Source organism: Phyllopteryx taeniolatus, chromosome 1 (genome assembly GCF_024500385.1).
Source record: "Phyllopteryx taeniolatus isolate TA_2022b chromosome 1, UOR_Ptae_1.2, whole genome shotgun sequence".
Classification (NCBI taxonomy): Eukaryota; Metazoa; Chordata; class Actinopteri; order Syngnathiformes; family Syngnathidae; genus Phyllopteryx; species Phyllopteryx taeniolatus.
In genome coordinates, this window is record NC_084502.1 from 38,945,289 (window position 1) to 38,963,855 (window position 18,567).

General features: G+C 44.2%; 1 protein-coding gene across 1 annotated transcript in view; it reads left to right on the top strand.

Moving 5' to 3' along the window:
• Positions 1-482: 482 nt before the first annotated feature.
• Positions 483-18,567, top strand: part of bmp7b (bone morphogenetic protein 7b) — a 46,113-nt gene continuing 28,028 nt past the window's right edge. The window contains exon 1 of the mRNA XM_061794636.1: positions 483-1,116. Within this exon, the coding sequence (XP_061650620.1) occupies positions 717-1,116 (400 nt within the window). The 5' untranslated portion in view covers positions 483-716. The remainder of the gene's footprint in view (positions 1,117-18,567) is intronic.

Genomic DNA, 18,567 nt, shown 5'->3' on the forward strand with positions numbered 1-18,567 from the left:
GTAAATCTGGGGCTGTTCACCACTGCCTTTGTCCCAAACTTCCTGCCACAGTAGAGTAGAAAGTTTGGATATGGTCAAATATGAGTTTGATGCCACAAAGCAAGCTGTATGGCGCAATTAAAATGGACATATCCGCAAAAGGGCCAAGGTCTTAAAAAGGGGGACCAACGCCATTAAATTACCAGAATTATTCAAAACATACCATGTTCCATTTGTTATTATAACAAGTGAAAGAACATACGTAATGCCAACGTCATTAGTTAATACAATGCCGTTTTCACCAACTTTCACTCAAGTGCAATGATCACAACATTGTGTAAAATTACAGCGCAAATACAAATTACAAACGCAGATACAGTACTGTACAAATCCAAATCCCACGTCTTCATTCAGCTGCCACCCTCTTTATCTCTTTCTCCTGCTCCTCCCATCACAGCTCCGTGCAAAAGTTGTTCTCTCCTGGTTAAAGGCGCCAGCTTCCACTGGTCTGCACCAACTCAGGTTGTGAGGAGGACGAGCGACAGATGACCACGCGCGCCTGATAACACGTCATTGAAAGGAGGAAGAGTCGAAGTTAATGTTCCATTCGGGAGAATTTCCATCAATATGAGGGCAGCTGATTCAGGATAGAACACGATTGCTAAAAGGGCAATAACCATTTTGGAGCGTTTGGCAACGTACGGCGTCCAATACCTTTACGCACGGCATTGTTTGCTATGGCACCGCTTTTGGACAGACGCGCTCCCGCTCTGCTCTTGATTTGGAGTTACTGCGTCGTGGCCGACACGGCTTTTACAAACTTTTCCGTGGACAACGAGTTCCACTCCAGCTTCATCCACCGCCGACTGAGGAGCCAGGAGCGCAGGGAGATGCAGCGGGAGATCCTATCCATCCTGGGGCTGCCTCACCGGCCGCGACCCCACCTCCACGGCAAGCACAACTCTGCCCCAATGTTCATGTTGGACCTGTACAACGCCATGTCCACGGAGGGAGACGAGGACAGGTACTCATATCCCTACAAGCCCATCTTCACCACGCAGGCACCCCCCATCGCCAGCCTGCAAGACAACAACTTCCTGAATGATGCAGACATGGTCATGAGCTTTGTTAATCTAGGTAGGATGTCTTCTCCTCACATAATCGCCTCTTGGTGTGTTTACTTTTTAAGCGTAACACAAGAAATCAGTTCCGTGCATGCGTCGTGAAAGAAACATTTCCGTGATGGTTGCAGCCAGGCCACTAAATGTTGTGTCAGTTCCGATTCCACAAACAAGTAATGACCCCCCCCAAGTCTGGATATGGAGCGAAATCAGCAGCTTGACTGATCACTTTCCTCGTGCTACCCCTCAAACATATTTTTGTGCGGTGTACACTGGAGGAGAGCAGAATTACTGTCGCAAAATGCGGTTTGCACGCTTCTGTCTTTAACAGCTGTGCAACAGCTAATGCTCAGGTGCTGGCGCTGCTATGTCCACCACGTGTTATCTAAAGAATGAAAGACTCAACAGCACAATGGGATCAAAGTGCAGCGGGTGCTCCCTTCAAAGTCTGGTTCAGAGGCGCCCCTATGAGTACCCAAGACAATGGCATTCAACTATGAGCCGTGCTCAATTGAATCAGGAGGTCACACAATGAATCAGTATGCTAAGACGATATGTATCGAATGCAAGAAGGACTTCTGTGCAAAGTAAAACGTTCGTAAGTCAACGTAAACTCATTGAAGCGCAGTTTAGAGTTGCACTATTACACTCCTGGAAAGATCATTGTCGGAGCGTCTTGGCAGGAGAGAGGGAGGTGACACTGGCTCCTCCGCTGCACTGTGTAATTACAGTGGGAGCTGCTGCATTGTGACTATTTTCGACAGGCTGCAACACAGATGGATTTGACCACAAAGACTCCGAAAGTCAAAAGGCCTCGCAAAGTGTGCAGCCAAGGGTGAATGCGGCAAGGCGACGGGGAAGAAAGGAGCTTTCGGAGGAGAGAGACAGATGAGAGGCGCTTGCACTCGATGGTGATTCTTAAATGTGTCAATGGTCACATTCGATTATAATTCATATATTAAAGAGTTAATCAGTAAGTCACTCTGAACCTTTGAAACTGTCTGGCTATGCTGTGATTATTTAGGCACAAATTCTGTCCTCCTTTATGTGTTGCATCTGCCAACTGAGTTCTGTTGCCCCTTGTGGTATCATCAGTTTCCTGACAGCTTGATTGAAAGCAGCAGGTACACTTGATTTCTTTGCCTTCACATGAGCATAAGGGAGAATCAGATGGATTGTCCATTTCCTCTCCAAATTCCTTCCTTTCCACATTTGCTCATTGTGGTTTTTATTTTTATTTAGGTTGCCTGAGAGAAGAATGAGTGTGGCTTTTATTTGAAAAACTGCCTAGGCTCTCTGCAAGTCTCCAAGGCCTCTGTGCCAAGGTGCATTAGCCTACTCTTTCCTGAAAAGCCTCTTTTAATGCACTGGTTTATACTATTAGTGTCAGGCTAAATACACTGACGAGACCAATGAAACTGTATTTACTTACAATAATACAAAAGTATATTCCTCAAAATCCTAGTTGTTCTTCCATATAATGTTTTGGATTGTCACCCAGAGGAGCTAGAATTCTTTCTTGTCTGCTTGCGTGAGAGGCCAGCTAGAGTTGGTGGGGGCTTTGGGACAGACCCCCCATCCAGGGACGTCCTCTCGCTGAGTCACCTCCATTTGAAAGGCCAGCTGTGTAAATGGCTTACAGCATACGTTTAGAATGCACAGCACTACGCACGCAGCCTGGGCCACCCAAATACGTCATGCTTGTTGCACATGAAGCTAAAGGAGGGCGTTTGCAAAGCATACCTCTGCGGTGCCACATACAGACATCTCGTAAAACGGCAGATTTATTTCAACAATTCAAATTTCATTTTAGCAGAAGCTGTCAAGAATGATGTCCATGTTCAAAAAATGTATTTGGGTTCAGATTCATTATTTGCATACAGCTCATAATCAAAATCAATTATTGCTGACATATCTATCTATCAGTCGGTCTGTCTGTAATTACTTAGTATTTAAAGTAATCACAGCCGTCTATGGGAGCATTAGTGCTCAGGCAAAATTCAGTATTTATTAAGCATTTCCTCCATAACAAATTACACTTTGTAGGACTTTTGGCCTGTGCTGCTGAGACAGTGCACTGTAGTTCATTTACTTTGGGTCTGGTTATGCTCTTTCATACTCAGTTCAGATTTTAAATGCCGAGATACAGTACATTTCCTTGCAGAGTCATACTTAAGTAGTATGACTTGTATCTGCAATTTTTATCCTGGATGACCGAAACAGAACCAACATGGTCACCTGTGTTTACGTGGGAGGGGGAGTGGTGATTGGTGAGTGTTACAGCCTTTTACTGCAACACATTCATATTCTATATTTTAGTACATACTTAAGTGTGTATGTAGTCATCAGTCATGTTTGTCATCATTTGTCATTTAATATCTGAAGAGATGATGAAGCTGATTTTATTATATTGTTTGTTATAAACATTTTCCTATTAAGCTGTTATCCACCAGGATTTACGCTCAAAAAGCCTCAAACTGTACATTTTGTATTGTGTATATGCCTCAATGTGAACTGAATGTGGTTCAGTACATAATGTATATTGTAGCTTTAATCTGTAATTGCTCGTTATGTTTACATGTATGTGTGTGGCATTGCTAGTAAGTTTCTGTGTTTTGGGATCTTGACAAACGAAAGCAGCTTGTGTGTCTGTACGCTCAGTGGGTGATTTGTTTTTCAGAACAAGCCTTTTAGAAAGTAATAGTTTGTCATCATCATGGATCATGTCATCACACAATAGCATCTATGTTGTGCTGCTGTAATCATTGCCAGATGTGATATGTTTTGCAAAAAAGGACCCGAAAAAAATATCTAAAATGTTCTTGCACTTCTTTGCTATTATTGCAAAGTGCTATTTTGCATAGCTGAATTCATTCTGAAATGATTGTAGTGTGTGGTGACAGAGAGGCCGTGAATAACTTCTGCTCGGCAGGTAGCTTCTGCGTTACCTTGGTGACCTGACAGGGCACCACCTGGCGCGGCACCATATCATCTCTTCACTCCCTTAGGAGTCTGCACTTGGATGTCTGCCTGTTATTCCTGCAGCATGAAGCTGTTAAAAGAGCCATGCAGGAACATTCATAACTATTATGAATTTCTTGAGATTTCATAGAGGTTTTGGGCCTTTCATCAGCATTGTGTCACCAGCTCTCAGGACTGCACGCTCCAATCATACCATAGGCATGTATTCATACTCTTTCCCCACCTATGTGCCTTTTTCTCCTTGCATTCCTCCGCAGTGGGCTGCATGTGGAGCAGAGGTTAATATAGATGTTTCCCACTGTCTCCAGGCCCGAGCAGCTGTGCAGAGAAACTTGATATTTTCTGAGTCCCTCATTGCAACCTCCTCCATCACGTCTGGCCCTGTCTCCAATTCATCCTGCACGCAAGACCATATGACACCAAATGTCCCTCGTTTCCTTCCTGAACAAACAGTATTGATTATCAGCACTGGCTCAGTTATTTAACATAGAGTCCCAGATGGGTTTTGTTGTATTTAGTCTCCAAGCACCAGCTCTGGCCCTCACCTCCAGAGGTTTAAGCCTCCTGTGCGATCAGACACAAAACATTTCAACACTTTCTTTTGTGTGTTTTTCCACTCCCCACCTCTTTCTCGCACACATCCACACACTTTCTATGAACCCCAAACACACACACTCTTGATTTCTCACTTTCCCACCCTCATAAATACACACACATATTTTAGTCTATCTATCCAAATGTTCTGGCTGCGGGTCAACTCTGAGTTCTTCAATTTTACGCAGAATACACAAGCAAGTGCTGAAGGCGCGTCATTCCACAGTGAATGCATCTTGCTATGGACAGCATTGGTTGGCTTTGTCAGTTCACTTCTGGACCTCTCCAAATTCAACTAAAAGTATATGCGTTTAAACGTGTGGGCTTGGAACGAAACATGCTTGCACTTTTAGGATGCCCAAAAGGAATGTTCCTGGAGCTAATTAGTGTTATTCAGGGCATGTTCTACTGCCTTGTGAAGACAGGGGAGTGAGCAGAGCCAGTGGAATGTTACAGTTGGTAGAGATAGCCATGCCTTCCTGTCAGGTCATTCCTTTTAATGCCCCCCCGTGATTTGATATATTATATGGTGGGCTGGTGGATAAATCAATACCAGCAACAAAGAAAAATAATCTTGCATCTGTGGCGGCTTCCAAAACAGTTCCAGGAAAAATTCTGCTCTGGATCGCTGACATTCACCTGTTGAACCCCGGAGTGCAAAATGACATCTTGGGTGAGTGTGCAGCAGCTTCTCATTGCTCTTGGCCAAGCTACGGCACTCGCTGGGAGGACTGATGAAACACTTGGGTGGGTGGGACTTCACAATGCAGCAAGGTGTCCAAAAGCCCGGATGCATGAAGCAGTGGGCGTTCTAACTTTGTTGCTATGATGGCCACAGCTCATTCATTGCCAGGAATGTCGGGCTCATTTTGATTATATTGCCGTCCCGCAGCGCCCATTTTGCAGTAAACTGGAATCATTTGTCCTTAACAGAACATGTAAGTTTGTTTGTTTTTTTTTTTTTTTAAGTGCACAAGATGCAGTACATCTTTATTTACATCGATTTTCCCACTTTTCTTTCATCTGGGTTACTATGGCCTTGGTTTATCAGTGACCAACAGCATATCAAACTCCCCTGCACTTCAATGAGTACCAAGCAAAAGCTGATAGAGCAGCTCTACTTTGGTGGTAACAGGGATCAGGTCACGTGGAAAGCAAGGCGTAATATCAGAAAAGCAACTGTGTTCCTTCAAAGCAAATCCGGCACTTTTTATCCCCTTTTCATGTGGGAACAGGATGTGCTTTTGCATTTATGTGTTTGTGCAGAATAAAACACGAGTTCAGCTACTTTTCCTGCTCAGTTACCAGCACTGTGCGATGTGTGTTCGAGCTCCTCCCAGAACGTTGCCTTAGCGGAAGCCCCGTAATACTGACCAGACTCTGTTGGCCAGATCAAAGCGTGCAAAAGCAGCATTAAGTGTTTTTATGTTATGGTGAGGAAATGTTTCATTGGTCACCCATAACCTATATAGGGGAAGGCTATTTATTTATTTTTTTAATCTTTAAGCAAATATTTTGTTTCTTTACTTTAGTTTTTAGTTAATTTTACCATGGGTATTTTGTTTACTTTAGTTTCGAATTAAGGTTTGGTTTGATTTGAAAGATCCAATTCAACATAAATTAGCAGTGAGCAAAGTATGCGGAGTAACGAAAAAACAACCGAAAACATAAATTTGACCCTTGACCCCATGTCTCTGGATTGGGTTGTGCGTAAACTGAAAATAGCTTAAAATGACCATGTACAGTTGACCTACAGTATCAGGAGCCGACATTAACGGTGGCCCGATGGCCTGGGGTCACAGGGAACTCTGCCGGGCAACCACGTAGCTTACAGATTCTAACCCGACCGAGCCAGTACAAATTTAACAAATATATACAATGAAATCGACACATTCTTGCACACACATTTCTTTTTTTTTTTTTATTTTTAATTTTTTTTATTTTGTCCAATTAAATCGTTCAAACCATTTTACCATTGGTTTACCATTTTTTGCATGCTAGGTTAAATTCTTCTCGTAAGCAATGGCTTGAACAAGATAACCAAATAAATAAAGTCTGGATCTGTACTTTGCCACGTTCACAGCCAGCTAACTTAACTAGTACTATTTGCTTTTTACAAAGGACCGAGTACATGTGGATAATTGAGGGGCTTCTTCAATTTCCACCATTCACTGCTCTCGTGCATTTTGGCGATGGAAAATGTGCGCATATCTATATCATCCACAGGTACATATGAAATTATAAATATTGTTGCCGTATTTTTGTAAAACACAATAAATGTATGTTGTATAAACTCTATTTGTATGACTTTTGCAGCAGCAGGCTGGTTCTCGAACTATCAAACAATTGCTAGCTTAAAACACAGAGACATATTTATTATGTGTGTGAAAGTGAGCTTAAGGTGGAGGCTGAGATGCAAGCATATTGACATTGCAAAAATGCTTGTGTCATATGTGACCACTTCCTTTTCCTATTTCCAACTCTCATTTCCTGCAAAGACACTATTGCTGTAGCAACACAGTGCAATCTTTGTGACTTTAGAGTGATTAATAAGAACAAAAGCAGCAAGAGTAATGCACCAGACCGTCCAGGTGACTCATCCTCTCGAAGTGAGAAAATAATTTCAGAATGACTATAAGGCAAAAAGACAGATTCAAGGCTGCATTATCCGTCCATCCATTCGCTCAACCGCTTATCCTTAGTAAGGTCGCGGGCGTACTGGTACCTAACTCAGCTGACTTATGGCGAGAGGCGGGGTACACCCTGAACTGGTCACAAGCAAATCACAGGTCACGAATACTGAAGAAAAACAACCATTCGCACTCACATTCACACCTACAGGCAATTTAGAGTCTTCAATTAACATAGCATGCATGTTTTGGGAATGTGGGATGAAACCCGAGTACCTGGAGAAAACCCACGCAGGCACGGGGAGAACATTCAAACTCCGTACAGGAAGGTTAGATTTGAACCTCAGAACTGTGAGGCGGATGTGCTAACCAGTCGGTCACCGTGCCGCCGGCTGCATTATCAAGTATCAGTATTTTAAATTCAGTATTGCAGTATTTTTCAGAGGCGCTAACTCTTTACTGTAGTTACACGTTTGGTTCTTAGATCACTTGGACCATGTAACAGGTAGATGCTTGTCCTTGAATATTTGTGTTGTCGTTTGTAACCCTCATACTCAACCTGTGTGGTTCATCTATAAAAGCTGACATACTGTATATCAAGAAGAATGATGGGAGTGAAAGCATTTTATTAATTCCAGTTAATTACAATCAACGGTCCATCTGATCACTTATGTCACAATACATAATCAAATCACTGGGCTTTGATCTTCCATTTTGCAACTTTTCCAGTATTAGTGGTTGGGATGTCAAATGTTAATAAATATTTAATGAGATTTTATACTACCCGAAGGCTTAAATAATACAGTATAAAGATGCTAAATATGAAATACTTACATTCATTCATACTGCATACTTTTCATTCATACTTCATACTTTTCATATGATATCATGAAGATATGGAGCCAGTACCGGTTCTGACGGGGCCACCACAACTTGGCTCATGGTGACCCTACAGGGCCACCACTCAAAAAAGTTGAATGTTGGACCCTGCCTGTTGTGTTCCATCTTATTCAAAATGTTTAGGGTTCTTTTTCAGCCAACCCTGCAGACAGTGGACACCGAGAGTGTTGCCTTACTGTGGAATAATTGTGTGGGATTTTTTGTAAACTACTGATAACCCAATAACAAAAATTATGAACCTAATAGTTAATCTTGAGTTCTGTACAAAATTAAGCTAAAATGCCTTTTTCAAAACAAATTTTTCAAAACATACAAACAGTGGCACCACAGTATACCACACACAACACACACACACACACACACACACACACACAAACACACACGCACACACGAGTGTAGTCTAGTGGGGGAGTTGGTTTCAGCAACCCTTGAACTAATTGACAAGAGACACCATCAATTTGTTATAATTACGTTGTACAAACACAAAAACAAGAAATTCTGTTTTGGTACTGTGGATTATGTCAAATAATTAAAAAGATCTACGATAATGTGGACAAACCATGAATCTTGTGTTAGCGTTCAGAGTTGGGGGGAGCTGAGTTCAGGCAAAAGACAAACTATACCCTGGACACATATCCCAAGGTACTTATATGCAGGAGTAGACAAAAAGGAAATTTCACACAGGCACTGAATGGGAGTTGAACCCACGCTGTCTCCATAGAAGTCCGGCGAGTGAATCACTACACCATCAGTGACCACTTGAACATGAGTTTTCTGTTCTTCCATTTTGAGACCACCACTTTGAATAGGAAAATCGGGAGTTGGTTAACATGATGATTAAGGGAAAGGTTGATATATTGTGTGTCCAGGAGACCAGGTGGAAAGGCAGTAAGGCTAGAAGTTAAGGGGCAGGTTTTCAATTATTTTATCATGGTGTAGATGGGAAGAGAAATGGAGTCGGGTTATTTTAAAAGAAGAGTTGGCTAAGAATGTCTTAGAGGTGAAAAGAGTATCTGATCGAGTGATGAGGCTGAAACTTGAAATTGAGGGTGTTATGTATAATGTGATTAGTGGCTATGCCCCACAGGTAGGATGTGACCTTGAGGTGAAAGAGAAATTCTGGAAGGAGCTAGACGAAGTAGTTCTGAGCATCCCAGACAGAGAGAATCGTGATTGGTGCAGATTGTAATGGACATGTTGGTGAAGGAAATAGGGGTGATGAAGAAGTGATGGGTAAGTACGGTATCCAAGAAAGGAACTTGGAGGGACAGATGGTGGTAGACTTTGCAAAAAGGATGCAAATGGCTACAGTGAACACTTTTTTCCTAAAGAGGCAGGAACATAGGGTGACCTACAAGAGCGGAGGTAGAAGCACGCTGGTGGATTACATCTTGTGCAAACGATGTAATCTGAAGGAGGTTACTGACTGCAAGGTAGTGGTAGGGGAGAGTGTGGCTCGACAGCATAGGATGGTGGTGTGTAAGATGACTCTGGTGGTGGGGAGGAAGATTAGGAAGACATAGGCAAAGCAGAGAACCATGTGGTGGAAGCCGAGACAGGACAAGTGTTGTGCAGCTTTTCGGGAAGAGTTGAGACAGGCTCTCGCTGAACAGGAGGAGCTTCCAGAAGACTGGACCACTGCAGGCAAGGTGATCAGAGAGGTAGGCAGGAGAGTACTTGGTGTATCTTCTGGCAGGAAAGGAGAGAAGGAGACTTGGTAGTGGAACCTCACAGTACAGGAAATCATACAAGGAAAAAGGTTAGCTAAGAAGAAGTGGGACACTGAGAGGACCGAGGAGAGGCGAAAGGAATACATTGAGATGCGACACAGGGCAAAGGTAGAGGTGGCAAAGGCCAAACAAGAGGCATATGATGACATGTATGGCAGGTTGGACACTAAAGAAGGAGAAAAGGATCTATACAGGCTGGCCAGACAGAGGGATAGAGATGGGAAGGATGTCCAGCAGGTTAGGGTGATTAAGGATAGAGATGGAAATATGTTGACTGGTGCCAGTAGTGTGCTAGATAGATGGAAAGAACACTTCGAGGAGTTGATGAATGAGGAAAATGAGAGAGAAGGGAGAGTAGAAGAGGCAAGTGTGGTGGACCAGGACGTGGCAATGATTAGTAAGGGGGAAGTTAGAAAGGCATTAAAGAGGATGATGGAAAGGAAAGGCAGTTGGTCCTGATGACATTCCTGTGGCTGTATGGAAGCATCTAGGAGAGGTGGCTGTGGAGTTTTTGACCAGCTTGTTCAATAGAATTCTAGTGCGTGAGAAGATGCCTGAGGAATGGAGGAAAAGTGTCCTGGTGCTCATTTTTAAGAACAAGGGTGATGTGCAGAGCGGTGGGAACTACTGAGGAATAAAGTTGATGAGCCACACAATGAAGTTATGGGAAAGATTAGTGGAGGCTAGATTGTTGACTCAACAGTATGGTTTCATGCCAAGAAAGAGTACCACAGATGCATTATTTGCCTTGAGGATGTTGATGGGAAAGTACAGAGGTCAGAAGGAGCTACATTATAGATCTTTGTAGATCTAGAGAAAGCCTATTACAGAGTACCCAGAGAGGAACTGTGGTACTGCATGCGGAAGTCTGGAGTGGCAGAGAAGTATGTTAGAATAATACAGGACATGTACGAGGGCAGCAGAACAGTAGTGAGGTGTGCTGTAGGTCTGACAGACGAATTTAAGGTGGAGGTGGGACTGCATCAGGGAGCCCCTTCCTGTTTGCAGTGGTGATGGATAGGCTGACAGATGAGGTTAGACTGGAATCCCCATGGACCGTGATGTTTGCAGATGACATTGTGATCTGCAGTGAAAGCAGGGAGCAGGTGGAGGAACAGCTAGAAAGATGGAGGCATGCACTGGAAAGCAGAGGAATGAAAATTAGCCGAAGTAAGACATAATATATGTGCATGGATGAGAGGGGTGGTGGGGGAAGAGTGAGGCTACAGGGAGAAGAGATAGCAAGGGTGGAGGACTTTAAATACTTGGGGTCAACCATCCAGAGCAATGGTGAGTGTGGTCAGGAAGTGAAGAAACGAGTCCAAGCAGGTTGGAACGGGTGAAGGAAGGTGTCAGCTGTGTTATGTGACAGAGGAGTCTCTGCTAGGATGAAGGACAAACTTTATAAAACAGTGGTGAGGCCAGCAATGATGTACGGATTAGAGACAGTGGGACTGAAGAGACAACAGGAAGCAGAGCTGGAGGTGGCGGAAATGAAGATGTTGAGGTTCGCTCTCGGAGTGACCAGGTTGGATAAAATTAGAAATGAGCTCATCAGAGGGACAGCCAAGGTTCGATGTTTTGGAGACAAAGTTATAGAGAGCAGACTTTGATGGTTTGGACACGTCCAGAGGAGAAATAGTGAGTATATTGGTAGAAGGATGATGAGGATGGAGCAGCCAGGCAAGAGAGCTAGAAGAAGACCAAAGAGAAGGTTGATGGATGTCGTGAGGGAAGACATGGGGGCAGTTGGTGTTTGAGAGGAGGATGCAGAAGATAGGCTTACATGGAAAAGGATGACGCGCTGTGGCGACCCTTAAAGGGACAAGCCGAAAGGAAAAGAAGAAGAAGAAGCGGCCACAACCTTGTATTATGGACCTTTACATTCACTTTGCTCCTTGGCCAAGATGTCCTTCTGCATCCCGAAGCAACATCCTGATGATCTGAACCAGTCCTCTACATGCTTTGTATGATTAATGTACAGGAAGTCCTTGAGTTACGATGCACTCGAGTTACGACGCACTCGACCTACGACGTTTCGACTTTACGACGCCCGTGCCTCGTCCGCCATTTTGTCCCAGCGCCATAGTGTTTCTGCTTAGCTACTGCATAGTGCTTGTCCGTTTTTGTGCGGCGGGAGTATTTTTGCCTTTTTTGCCCTCCTTTTTTCACACTCTCAGCAGTAATGGTAAGTACATTATTTTTTTATTTTACTGTACTTTAGTTTCTTTATACGAAGTGTTAACCTTTCCTGCTACGGTCACCTGACCGTGGTTGGGAGACGCAGGGGTTAATTCCCTTCCCTCGTTGCACAGCTGAGCTGGGTGGTGGCAACAATAAAGGCACAAAGCACAGATTTGCTGCTTTAATGGCTTTATTAGCTCTTCTGCACATTCAACGTCAACGGGTACTCCGCTAATCGCTACTCTTCCCCGGTCGCCGTCACTACACTTGCTACTGTACACACTCGCGCTGGCGCACTCCTTCCTCCTTCACAGTCCCGCCGGACGACGCCTGCGCAGTCCCGTCTCACTCGCACGTCGACACACACGCCCACACACATTGAGCTTGCTGTCACAATCACGTGGGACAATACCCGTAACAGAAGTATTTCGCTGTAAATTTCGACGTTAATGGTGAAATCCGACTTACGCGGAAATTCGTGTTACGTTGCCAGCGTAGGAACGGAACTCGTTCGTAAATCGAGGACTTCCTGTATTCCAATGGGATACAGGCCGGCACGGTGGACAACTGGTTACCACATCTCCCTCACAGTTCTGGGGGCCGGGGTTCACATCCCAAAAACATGCATGGTCGGTTGATTGAAGACTCTAAATTGCCCGTAGGTGTGAATGTGAGTGCGAATGGTTGTTTGTTTCTATGTGCTCTGCGATTGGCTGCCGACTGGTTCAGGGTGTACCCCGCCTCCCGCCCGAAGATTGCTGGGATAGGCTCCAGCAGCCCGCAACCCTGGTGAGGATAAGCAGTAAAAAGAATGGATGGACGGAATGGGATACAGTGAACATTTTGAACGCATATACACCAAGTCCCCCAATGTGATTTTCTGTGTTTAGAACATATACGATATCACAGTTTTATTTGGACCATATTCACTTTTGGTAGTGTACTTGAAAAGTGCCAAAAATTGCATCTTTGCCATGCTTGACTTTTTAGTTTACATTGTTCGTTAGTGCCTACCGTACGGAACAGATGGTGACTGGGATGTGGAGGGTCCAGGAGTATATTGTATGCCCTTGTTTTAGTCCTGGCAGCGTGCAAGTCCTCAAGAGTGGGTAGATGGGTACAGATAATTTTTTTGGCAGCCTTGACTGTCCATTGCAGTCTGATTTTGTCCTTCTTTGTGGTCGGACCAAACTAGATTGTGATGGATGAACACAGAACCGATTCAGTGACCACTGTTTCGAACGGCCTCAGCAGCTCCTGTAGCAGGCCATGCTTCCTCAGAGGCCGTAGGATGGCGTAGGTTTCCAAGATGGCACCTACCAGTGTGGTCGCCTCGGTTACGCACTCTCTAGTACTGTTTTTGTTTTTGTGTTTTTCGTTCGTCTTTGGAGACATTCAGTGACTGTTTTTTGTCAATGTCTTTATGTCTCAAAAGTGTTCTCTGTCAATTGACTGTCTGTTGTCGTACTAGAGCGGCTCCAACTACCGGAGACAAATTCTTTGTGTGTTTTTTTTGGACATACTTGGCAAATAAAGATGATTCTGATTCTGAGGAACTACATCCTCTGCTCGGCCTTTTTGAGGATGAGTTGATGTTGGTCTCCCACTTCAGGTCCTGAGAAACTGTAATTTCCAGGAACTTGCAGGTCTCGACGGTTGACAAAGGGCAGTTGGCCAGCAGGAGGGGCAGCTTTCATGGAGGATGTTTCCTGAAGTTCCTACCGTCTTGGGCGTGTTCAGCTCCATCTGCTGTGTCCTGCCTATTAGGAAGCCGTGAATCCAATGGCAGACGGCAGGCGAGACGTTGAGCTGGAGAAGCTTGGAGGAGAGGAGTTCGGGGATGCTGGTGTTGAATGCAGTGCTGAAGTCCTAGAACAGGATCCTCACATAGGTACCTGTGCTGTCAAGGTGTTCCAGGAGGAAGTGCAGTCCCATATTGTCTGCATCATCCACAGACCTGTTTGCTCGATAGACAAACAGCAGGGGGTCCAGCTTGGCTGCTGTGACGCGATTGAGGTGGTCCAGCACGACTTCATGACCAGAGATGTCAGAGCGACAGGTCTGTAGTCATTCAGTCCTGAAATTGCAGGTTTCTTGGGGACTGTGATGATGGTGGAGCATTTGAGGCAGGATCGGAATTCACACAATTTCAAAGTTCTATTGAAGATCTTTGTGAAAACCGGGACGAGTTGTCCGTGCAGACTTTCAAGCAGAAGGGGAACCCACTGTCCGGGCCTGCCACTTTGTTGATCTGTTGTTTAAAGACACGTTTCACATTATGTTTGTGAATGGTCAATGGTTTTCATATCTGCAGTAAAGGTATTCAAGTTGTCAGCTAGTCCTTTATTCTAATTGTTTATTGTAATTGGTCAGTGATTGTAATCCTCAACAAACTGATGTAGAGTCATTAGCAGCAAACCTGGTTTCCCAGCTGCATAAGTTCTCTTTGCAATGTTGATTTCTTTTGTTAGCTGATTTCTTACAGTTCAAAAACAGTGACTCCAAGTCCGGGGTGCAATGTGTGCTGAGCTCTGTGACATCAGTACACCATTTTTCATTGATGTAGAAGCATATTCCGCAAACTTTTGTTTTCCCCGAAAGCTTCGTGTCGAGGTCCGTTTGATTTAGTTCCAAACCGGAAAGCAGTACGGTGTCATTGGGAATGCATTCACAAAGCCAAGTGGCCTGAAGCCTCAAGCAGAGGGCAGCAGAACATGCAAACTCTTTACTGGTCTTTGTGAGGAGATGAAGCTCATCTATTTTGTTAGGTAGAGAGCGTATATTTTCGAGGGGGCTCGACAGAAGCAGCGTTCAAAATCCGCATTGTCGGAGTTTAACCTGCACTTCGGCACGCTTTCCTCTCTGGCATTGTCACACTTTTTCGAAGTAGGGGCTGTTTTGAAATACATGCATTAGGAATGTTGCGAGTGATATACCGATTATTGGCTGGGACGAATATTGAGGCTGATATTCGGCATTTTGAGACATATTGGCATTGGCCTTTTTACAGCAGATAATCTGCCAAATTATCCATCCATCCATTTTCTACCGCTTTTCCGAGGTGGGGTCGTGGGGGTAGTAGCTTTAACAGGGACGCCCAGACTTCCCTCTCCCCAGCCACTTCATCCAGCTCTTCCGGGGGGGCTCCCGAGGCGTTCCGAGGCCAGTCGAAAGACGTAGTCTCTCCAGTGTGTCCTGGGTTGTCCCTGGGGTCTCCTCCTGGTGGGACGTGCCCAGAACACCTAACCGGGGAGGCGTCCGGGAGGCATCCGAATCAGATGCCCGAGCCACCTCATCTGGCTCCTCTCAATGTGGAGGAGCAGCAGGTCTACTCTGAGATCCTCCCGGTAGACCGAGCTTCTCACCCTATCTCTAAGGGAGAGCCCAAACACCCTGCGGAGGAAACTCATTTCGGCCGCTTGTATCTGGGATCTTGTTCTTCCGGACACGACCCACAGCTGGCCAAATTATAACTGGGTCAAATTGGGTTATTTTGGCTAGTCTGCTCTGTATCAACATAATATTAATGTTCTCAAAGAGTAACTCACCTTGTACTGAGAAAATATATAGTCTCAAGAATTTCTGAGGCTTGCTTAAAATGTGGACATCCTGTCGGTCTATTGTGGTTAGCAGAATTGACCGGGAAGTCAATATCTCACATACAAACTGAATACACGGTTTCTTAGGGTGTATTCACACCAGGAAAGTCCATTGGTCTGCTTGTTTCGTCCGGACCAAAAGCGGGCTTTATTTTTATCGTTGGGTGTGTGACAATCGTTGTTCCCATTGGACAGAAAATAATGAACACAGACCCGGAAGTACACGCTGCAAGGACGGTGTAACCTGACATTCCTCTGTTAAGCCTCCAGTTAATATAATACAGGCTCATTAACATAACAAAGAACTGCTCATTCAGCAAAAGTTGTGCTACAACTGTTACCATGATGACAACAACAACAGTGGACCGTGGCAATGTATTATGTTGGAAAAAAACAAAAAGAGGAAAAAATGGGGTGTTGTCATTGGGTGCTTGGGAGGGGACGTTTTGGACTGTCCATTCAAGGAGAGCTTGAGGTACAGTATGTTCATGTACTTTTAAAACAGTTCGCGAGCAGGCAACATAACGTTATGTTATGCTTCCACTAAAGGTTACACGTAAACATGCCAACGTTCTGTTGAATCATACTCTGAAGCTTCGGTAAACATTGGTTTGTGCGCGTGAATAAATGTTGACAATGGCGAGCGCCGTTGCAAGCTGCAGTCCTATTGGTTGATGTTTGTATGCGCTGTCGGAGGGTTGTCTTTGATATTGAAGACAGCACATCAGGTATGGCATACAGCATTCACTATCGTGATAAGGCATGGGATATTGAGTTGTCAAGTCGGATCGAGGCCGATTCATATTTCCATCACAAACCCACCACAAACGAACCACACTGAGTCCATTTGGAAGCGGATCGAGAGCACCTCAAAAAGTAGGTCGCTGTTTGGTGCACACCAGAATTTGCTTGTGTTTATTCACACCTGCACAAAGGTTCCGGACCAAGGGGGAAACGTATAAAGTGGACCAAATATGGCAGGTGTGAATACACCCTTAAAAAACACAGTGCAACATAAATCAACCATAAATGTGACAGTTAAATAAAGAACACATTCAACGAGCTAATGGTAGCACAAACACAGAAACGACAAGAATTAACCTAACAAGAATGTTAATTATCGCAATAATTCAACATTGTATGGCGCATTGCATTCTGGGTACAGCATTGCTTGACATCACGTTAGCTTACAAAAGCAAAAGGGAGGCAGTGGGGGCGTTCGTTCTTGGCTAGCTTTTTTGAGCCATTCACCATCTAAAAATATCCCTTACAATATATTAACTATTTTTTTAGTTTGAGAGCTTGAGTATTAATTTTCCCTTCACCATGGCAAGAAGATAATAAGATACTAGTTTGCCGATCACTGGTGGGGCTTGTTGCATTAGCATTAGCATTAGCAGCTATCTTTGCTGCGTGATCAATCACACAAATATCATCATACTCATACTCATAATAGGGCCAGCCATTGCTGTCTGAGATACCTGTTCCAGACAGTCTGGTTTGGTCGGTGTAGTATTCTCAAGAATCAGTTTTATATTTCTCTTTTTATTCACTGTAACAGCATGGGCTGTTAGTGCAGTTTGCTGTCAATTATGACTTATACACATCCACTGTAATTCAACCAGATTGTTAGTAATTTACTTAATTTGAGCCCATCCATGATTTGAAACATCAGCTTTTAATTACTAACACAAAATATGAATGTACAATAAGACACGGTAAGAAGGGATGTCCAAACGTTTTACTCCAGGGCCATATACAGAAAAATCTGTGGATACAAGGGCCACTTTGAGATTCTTTGACTTTATTAAACATGCTAAAACCAGTCCATCAAGCAATTATATATTAGTTATTTTAAAAAACGTCTATGTCACAGCAATCTGTCAAAGGTGACAGGCAAATAGTTTAGGATTTTTCAGTGTTTTGGGGTACCCCAACTGCCCTGTATCCACTAGAGCAGAGCCACCCCAGCACTTATCAGCAACCGACTTCCGATTAAGAACCAAAACAGCAGCAAACTGTAATAACCTGAAACTTTTTAAATATGTGATATTTTCACAAATTGGACCTTGGCATGGAGCAGAAAGTGGAGGAAACCGTTTTGGCTTCTGACATGGAATTATCGTTGTTCACCTGGGCGTTATGGAGACAATTTTGTTTCTATTTTAGTTGTAAATAGTTTATTTGCATATCTAGAAAAAGCTCTGTATGAAACCAATGTATTAGAAAAAGAAGTTTCAGGGGTGTTGCAACCATTGAGGATTTTGGTGTGGCAATCCCACTGTTGGTGGCACGGTGGTAGACTGGTTAGCACATCTGCCTCACAGTTCTAAGGACCGGGGTTCAAATCCCACCCTTGCCTGTGTGGAGTTTGCATGTTCTCCCCGTGCTTGCGTGGGTTTTCTCCGGGTACTCCGGTTTTCTCCCACATCCCAAAAACATGCGTGGTAGGTTGATTGAAGATTCTAAATTGCCCATAGGTGTGAATGTGAGTGCGAAGGATTGCTTGTTTCTATGTCCCCTGCAATTGGCTGGCGACCAGTTCAGGGTGTACCCCGCCTCTCGCCCGAAGATAGCTGGGATAGGCTCCAACACGCCTGCGACCCCAGTGAGGATAAGCGGTACAGAAAATAGATGGATGGAATCCCACTGCTTTTGACACCCACCATTTGTATGCTGCTCCCTCCACCTTTTTTTTTTTTTTTTTTTTCAATAACGTTACGGGCCATGTAAAATTTTATTCTTACCATATGCCGAGGGCTGCAAAAAAATGGACGCTTCAGGCAGTTCCTTTGACCTCATGATTCTCATTTGCTCTGACATGCACCGTGAACTGTAAGGTCTTATA